The sequence below is a fragment of the Diplotaxodon limnothrissa genome, linkage group LG7 (genome assembly GCF_057381915.1).
Source record: "Diplotaxodon limnothrissa isolate DT_005_m linkage group LG7, D_limnothrissa_male_GT1.1, whole genome shotgun sequence".
NCBI classification, from domain to species: domain Eukaryota; kingdom Metazoa; phylum Chordata; class Actinopteri; order Cichliformes; family Cichlidae; genus Diplotaxodon; species Diplotaxodon limnothrissa.
The window spans coordinates 9,163,619-9,171,364 of NC_140602.1; the positions used below are offsets into that span (position 1 = coordinate 9,163,619).

The 7,746-nt window shown below is 44.2% G+C and overlaps 1 protein-coding gene across 1 annotated transcript in view; it reads left to right on the top strand.

Moving 5' to 3' along the window:
- The window catches only part of LOC146627751 (genetic suppressor element 1-like), a 52,871-nt gene extending 45,490 nt beyond the window's left edge, over positions 1-7,381 (top strand). Inside the window, exons 8-16 of the mRNA XM_085358950.1 lie at positions 355-649; positions 767-1,371; positions 1,493-1,605; positions 1,702-1,990; positions 4,282-4,395; positions 4,492-4,878; positions 5,113-5,385; positions 7,004-7,107; positions 7,244-7,381. Of these exons, the coding sequence (XP_085215076.1) occupies positions 355-649; positions 767-1,371; positions 1,493-1,605; positions 1,702-1,990; positions 4,282-4,395; positions 4,492-4,878; positions 5,113-5,385; positions 7,004-7,107; positions 7,244-7,381 (2,318 nt within the window). The remainder of the gene's footprint in view (positions 1-354; positions 650-766; positions 1,372-1,492; positions 1,606-1,701; positions 1,991-4,281; positions 4,396-4,491; positions 4,879-5,112; positions 5,386-7,003; positions 7,108-7,243) is intronic.
- The last annotated feature ends 365 nt before the right edge of the window (positions 7,382-7,746 follow it).

Below are 7,746 nucleotides of genomic sequence, written 5' to 3' on the forward strand. Positions count from 1 at the left end.
TTAGCACACTTGTGGTTGAAACCTTTACATTTTATTCTCTCTTCAAGCTCTCGCTCTTTGGCTAAAAATCTCAGCTCTGCACACAGTCTGTCTCATTTTTTTAACCTCTGTGAACACATTCTGCACGTAATACTATAACTTAAAAGGGCAATGGGAGCAGATCCTAAAATAAGGCTTCCTGCAGTGGAAAATGGACTAATATGTCCAGTTATACTTATCAAACTGAAGGACTTAGAAATAAAGACTGCATCAAATAAAGGCCCGTTACTTTGTGCTGTTGAAGTAAATAAACATCCTGATATATCAGCGTAGCACATAACACATGCACTTTCCATAACTCCACAGTTTCTCCAGATAAATCCAAGGACTCCGAACACCCAGGTTTTTCAGCACCTAAGCCTCTGCAGCCTAGCATTCACTCCTCCAGGGGCTCTGTGCCATACCCAGTGCCCAGCTTGTTGCCTTCTCACCTGGGGAAACATCATGCTGGTGCTGTTGGTGGGATCCATGGAGCTCTTTCCGCCAGCATGATGAGTCAGAGAGCCAGCGAGGAGGCGTGGTTAACACAACAGCGAGCACAAGGACAGGACAGGGAGCTTGGCCTCAGGTCACCGGGGAAAGGGGTGGAACCGAGGAGAGACGGCAGCCGGTGAGAATTAGCTGCTTCTTCTTTTGAATACAATTTGTATCCCTTTTGAAACACCATGCACTCTTTATTAGGTCCAGAATTTGAATAAAAAAAGTTTCTTTCTGTTCCTCTAAGCAGTACCGGTTCAGTCTATCACAACCCAGGCAGCAAAGATGTCGCAGCCTGCCTCGGCGCTCCACCGCCGCTAATCTCCCCAAAAGCTCCTCATCAACCTCCTGCCCCTGCCACTACACTGTGGAACCCAGCTTCTCTTGTTGACGCACCTGCAGACTCCCGCAGAAAACTAAACGCCCCAACGCCACCGAGTCGACCGCCACCGGGATTGACCAGAGCCGAGAGACCGCCTGCGGCATGGGGGGAGAGGCTGGAAGAGGGCAACAGGAGGATGGCAAAAAGCCCAGAAAGGTTCGCCTCACTCAGGGGAGCAAGTTTACAGGAGTGCTGGAACAAGAGTGAGCAGGACAGAGCCATCCAGAGCCTCTACCACCGGCATCACATCAATAACCTCCACCAGCGATCCTTTATGCCTCCGTCTATCTCCAGTGGAGCCTGCACTGACCTAGGGGGACGGTGCCAGGCTGCTTCTCCGCCAGCGGTAAGGGAGCGACCGCATCAGGTGCCTGACAGCATGATGGTGTACGATGAGGTTCTCCAGCAGCATCGCAGGCTGCTCAGCAAACTCGACCTGGAAGAGAAGAGGAGGAAAGAGGCCAAAGAAGGAGGTGAGAGGAATAAAACAGAAAGCAGCAGGAGGTGGAGATGGAAGACTAAAGGGAACTGCAGATCAGGTCATTACTGATGCACAGGCCTGCAATTGTTTTAATAATGCTCTGCCTTTACCAGGTTATTACTATGACCTGGATGAGTCATATGATGAGAGCGATGAGGAGGAGGTGAAAGCTCATCTGAGAAGAGTGACAGAACAGCCCCCACTCAAGCTGGACACGTCTTCAGAGGTGCGAAAACACACACAGTCACATATGCATTCATCACAGGTATTAAGTTTTTTGGGAGTTTTTTTCCCCTTTTGTCTGATTGATCTTTCTCCAAAGAAAGTGGATTTTCTGCGTGTGTGTGGTCTTACTACGCTGACCCATCGCGATGATCTTCTGGCTCAGAAGAGGAGGAAGAGGAGGAGGATGATGAAAGAGCGCAGCGTCTCTCCTCCGGCTGTGCAGGGCAAGAAAAAGGCCTGCTCATCTTCAACATCTTCAACACCCACAACTCCCTTAACTACTCCGTACTCTGCCGAGCAGATGGACTGCACCCCCGAACTGGAGAAGAAAAAAGACTTCCTCCTTATGTTCAACCTCTCGCACGTCAGCCCACAGCAGAGGAGAGGTAACAACCTGTTTGGTATCCACACACACATCCTACGTGCTACTCTGCTTTCTTCAGAGTTGCTCTGGTGATTCCCCGTGGAGGGGATAAAAAATGAAGCATGTGAGAAGAAAATAAAGTTAGGAAGAATCTGAAGGCTGGAGTGGGATTTTCTGATTTGTCCAGCAAGAGTAGATTTGAGCCCACATCCAGGAAAGACATGGTACTGCTTCAGAATGTGTGAAATCTGTTTAAAAGGTCATTATTTTATGAAACTGGATAAACTGCAGATGTATAATGGAAAAAACTGGCAAAACTAAATATGTAGAAAAATATCTTCAAGTACACTTTTGGGTGGCTGCTATATCAGGTAAACCTATTAAACTACCTGTTAACGAAAATCAACCAATCGCGTGGCATTAGCTTAGAGCAGGGGTCCGCAATCCCAGTCCGCGAGGACCAGTGCCCCTGCAGGTTTTAGATCTCACCCTGGGTCAACACACTTGAATCACATGATTAGTTCATTACCAGCCCCCTGGAGAACTTTAAGACATGTTGAGGAGGTAATTTATCCATTTAAATCAGCTGTGATGGATCAAGGACACATCTAAAACCTGCAGGGACACCGGCCCTCGTGGACTGGGATTGGGGACCCCTGGCTTAGAGCATTTAGGCGTGTAGACATGGTCGTGATGACCTGCTGAAGTTTAAACTAAGCATCGGAAAGAGAAGAACGTTCATTTTAGTGACTTGAACAAGGCATGGTTGTCAGGGTACTCCAGAATCTGAGGATCGTCTGGGATTTTCCCACACAGCCATCTTTACGGTTTATAAACACTGGTCCAAAAAAGATAAGATATCAGTAAGCATTAGTTCTTTGGGTGAAAATGACCTGAAAATGAAGTGCTGATGTCAGGAACAACAAAAAGTGCAACTATAGTATGCAGAAGAGCAAAATGTATGAAATCGTGAAGCAGATTTGCTACAAAAGCAGTTATTAATCAGAAAAACTTGGTCCTAAGAAAGTGGCATTGGCATGTATAAGGTGTACAATGCAAAAATCTTAGGGGTTTAAAAATAACAGGTCTATACAGGCCAGAACATCCAGACTGGCCAACAGCCTGTATCCACAGGCTGTGAGGCTCCTGAACTCTCTGCCCCCCTCTCACGGACAATAACCATATCCAACTTCTTAATAGCAATGAACTGGTCTGCATTGGTGCATCATATCTTTATTCTCTTCCCCCTCCTGCCCCCCCCCCCCCCCCCCCCCCCCTCTTTCTTAAATAGATAACTATCATATCTGATATCATATCTCACAGTACAATAATATTGAATGGGTTGCATTGTTGTATTTTGTCATGTTTCTCAGGTCTTTGTCTGAATTTCTACGAACATTATTGCTAAGGATTGTCTTATTGCATTGGAGTCACACTGGGTTAAATATGTACACTTGGGTTTTAAGGGGTATTTATTATTTTCTTCTTTTTTTTTGGGTTGTATGGAAGCCCCAAACGCAATTTCATTGTTCTTGACAATGACAATAAATAAATAAATAAATAAATAAACATGAAGGTGACCACAAGTCCATACCGTCTGCAGTAGTCACTGAAAACAGATGGTGACTCTGGCTGTACGTTTGGGGTTCTTGTCATGCTGCAGGATGAATGAGGACCAATAAGATGCCTCTCTGATGGCAGAATGCAATGAATGAGAAATTTTCCATTGCTCTCTCAAGTTTTTATATTAAAAGTTAGAAATATTATTATGCAAAAACTGCCTAAGAAGTGTTAAATATTCTTAGAGCTCTTTGTTTTTCACACTGGCTGTGTTTTTATTTTATTTTACCCCTCTGTTAAAAAGAATCTCATAACTACAATCTGAAAATTGGATTTTCAAATACCAGCGTAAACTCTCTGTTGTTAAATGATTATTACTTGCTTGCAGGGACACTGTTGTATAATCAGCAGCTCACTTGCACTCTCTTTTAAAGTTTTTCCTCTTCATTTTCTGAAGACTTTTCTGTAAGGCCAGTGCTTCAGTAAGATTTAGTTGTCGATGAAATGGGGCATAAAATCTAAACTCAGTGTACGCTATTCTGACCTTAAGAAAACATTTGGAGACTGTTGAGGGGGGGAAACTGGTAAGAACTTCATTAAATTGAATTTTTTTCCTCTCTGAATTGGGCATTACCCTCAGATCATCCATTTACTGACACTTCCCCATTAGTTCCCGGCCAAGTCATTTTTTTTAACACATATTTTTTTAAAATATGAGTGATGGGTGTTCTCATTCTGTCTTTTTCTCTGTAGATAAAGAGAGAACAGAAGAGCTGCTGAAGGCCATTCAGAGGAAGACTGTGACGTTAGACACACTCAGATATAATCCTTTACCACTGTGCAGAAGTCCTCCGGCTCCCTCCACTGGTGAGGCACACGCAGACAAACGCAGGAAACATGAATGCATGCGCTCTCGATTAATCAGCAAACAACTCTTTAATAAAACTTCTGCTTTTCTTTTAGGTGACTCCTTCTCAGCACCTCTGCCGTGTCCGTCAAATGGACACCTGTACCCAGACTCTCCCAGCCCCTCCCCTCCCTATCTTAGCAAACATAAACACCTTCATAACGACGCGCACAAACCACCTGTAGACTCCACGGTGACTCGGCTCCCTCCTCCCTTGGCCCCACATCATGAAAAGGTTGAATTCGTGGAGACACAATCGAACAGGAAGCGCCAGGGCCTCCAGAACGGCGCTGGCACTGGCGCTGCTGCTGCTCAGAAAAAGGAGCCCAGTCAAGTGCAGAATGGGCGGAATCGACCCTTGGAGCGGTTCACCCCTGAGGCCTTCGCTCAGCACTTCCATCAGGCTGTGCTGCAGTCCACACACAGCACACTGCAGAACAAAGGTTAGCCACGCTCCCATAGGTGCATGACCTGATTGTTCTTTAATGTTAGGGGTTTGCCACCTAGTGGTGTCAGTGTGCACTGCACTGCCTTTAAAATGTAAACAAAAGTCCAGTTCCTATCACGTTAAATGAAAATCACATCAAGCTGTTAAAAAGAGCTACAAGGACTGACTTTGCTTTTTGTTTGTTTTGTCTCACTCTCTTCTTCTTAAGGACTCTCAAATTGTGTCCCAGAGGCCGGCGTGAAGGCCGATCCCTCGCAGCCTCACAGCGTCTCTCAGCTGAAAAGTTCAAATCTCATCCATGTCTCTCAGCGTGCACATATCAATGGCCATCACTTCCCTTCTTCTGTAGCCAACCGGGACACTCTAGCCCCACAGGAGAACCTGTCTGAGGATGAGGAAGAGTCCGATCAGGAAGAGGACGAAGAGGAGGAGGAGGAGGATGTTCCAAGGAAGTGGCAGGGCATTGAAGCTATTTTTGAGGCCTACCAGGAGTATGTGGACGGTGAGTCAGTGACATAGCACATGCATTACCCCAATAGTCGCTTTTTCTGTGATATGATGAAAACAGAGAAAGTTATTTATATACATGATGTAAAAACATTTTGTTGCATACATAATTGTAAAAGTTGTGCACTGCAAATGCCTACATATACAACTTGCATGTAAATAGTTTTCAGCAAGAGTGTGAGATTAATCTCAGAAGTCGGGTCAAAAATCAGTGAACAGTAAAAGAATTAGCCGGAGATGCAGGGACTCAAATTTGAAATTCTTGACTTTTAAAACTTAAGAGTTCTCAACCACCTATAACCTGCATGTTAATTTTTTGTAGGTTGTTAATTTAATATATGAACAAAATGTTGATGTGAATTGAGACATGAAAAACATCAAATGTCTTGGCAGATGTGCAGCACTATGGATTTCTTGGAGAGCTTTATGTCTTCTGGATAAATATAGATCCGTTCAGTTTTATTTATATAGTGCTAAATCTGCTTTATATTGTAACCCTATTGTAAGACCATACATTAATAAATTTAACCCCAAACAGTTCAATTCTTTATTACATGATTTATAGTTACAAAAATGACTGCATATATGTAACATTTACTCTTGATGTTCATATATTTTGCTAAAAAACATTCAGATTTTTTTTTATTTCTTTGTTAATTGGTCGGAGCAGTGGGCTATAGGGGTTGGACCCCCATTTTCCTTTAGCAAAAATTCAATGAGGTGCTGGAAACATTCCTCAGAGATTTTGCTCCACATTGACATGATGGCATCACTCAGTTGCTGCAGATACTCCCCGACATCCCAAAGGTGCTTTATTGGATTGAGATCTGAGTACTGCGGAGGCCATTTGAGTACAGTGAAATTACTGTCACATTTAAGAAACCAGTTTGAAATGATCTGAGATGTTTGACATGGTGCGTTGTCCTACTGAAAGCAGCCACCAAAAGATGGTACACTGTGGTCATAAAGGGATGGACATGGTCAGCAATGATACTATATCTTGTATCTTGGGTAGTGGGTGAAAGGAGGCCCTGTAGTTAGCTGACAGTATTGGCACCTGCTGTTGTACCTCATCTGCTTCATGGTCTGATGTGTTACCTTTACCTTGTTTGTAATGAGTTACTGCTGCTCTCCTGTCAGCGTGAAGTATTCTGGCCATTGTCCTGTGACCTCTGACAACCCAGAGACAACTGCCACTCACTGATATTTTCTCTTTTTTGGGCCTGTCTTTGTAGACCATAGAGATGGTTGTGTGGGGAAATCCCAGTAGATCAGCAGGTTCTGAAATAATGTCCCTGTGATAACAGTGCAAAGGTTGCATGGACTAATTGTACATGCAGAAGGAAAAGGCATTGAAATGACACTGAAACAATGGACGAACATGATTTAGAGAGACTCAAGTTGTTTTTTGTTTTGTTTTTTTAAATCTAAATTTAAACCCTGAGTTAGCGTCATCTGCTACATACAATTTAGACATCTTTTAGACCTCTAATCAAAAGTAAATAGCTCAGCGGGTACACTGGTGTGTGTGAGCTCAGGGGGGCTAAAATTGGAGTAAAAGACAAGTTAAAATGCAATATAATTAACTGAAACTGCCTGTTTTCTCTTCACAGAATGGAGTATAGAGAGGCAAGTCCTTCACAGTCAGTGTAAAAGACTCGAAGCACAGAACTACAATCTGACCAGAACTGCAGAGCAGCTCTCTATCACTATGGGGGTAAGCATCATTTTGTGTCTTCCACGTATGTGTACTCTTTGGTGCCAGTGTTGCCATCTCCTGTTGTAGCAATGTAGCTTGGTGCATAAAGCCTTGGTTTCTGTAATAACAGCCGTGTCTATCCTTCGTTTATTAGGAGCTGGTGACTCAGAGGCAGAAAGTAAGAGAGGAGAGGGAGAGACTGCAGGCCCAGCTCGAGCACTTCAGGAGGTGTTTGACTCTACCGAACATTCACTGGGGCAGGGGCCAAGTGAACGGGCACACGCCGAGGTGACCTCTGACACAGACTCTCCAAAGCCTCTGACAGCGGAGGAACAGTAACAAGAACGGGCTGGAGCCGGGCCACTCTCCTCACTCGAAGCACTCGACGGAGCCAACAGTTGTCTTGTTACCCTTTTTGGACAGTCAATTCTGTCACATGACTGGTCCCAGATACACCTTACTACCTGCTATATTTGTATCACAGTAACTGTAATCCATGGTGTCCATGTAGAGCTTAAACGGTCTGATTCTTCCCATGGATTTCAACAACACTGCGTAGCTACGGCAGCATCGTTGTTAGAGTAACGCTAACCACTCCTACTTGAGTTGGCTTTCAAGTACAGCAATGTGAAAAAGAGAGTACAACCTCTTTCAGTT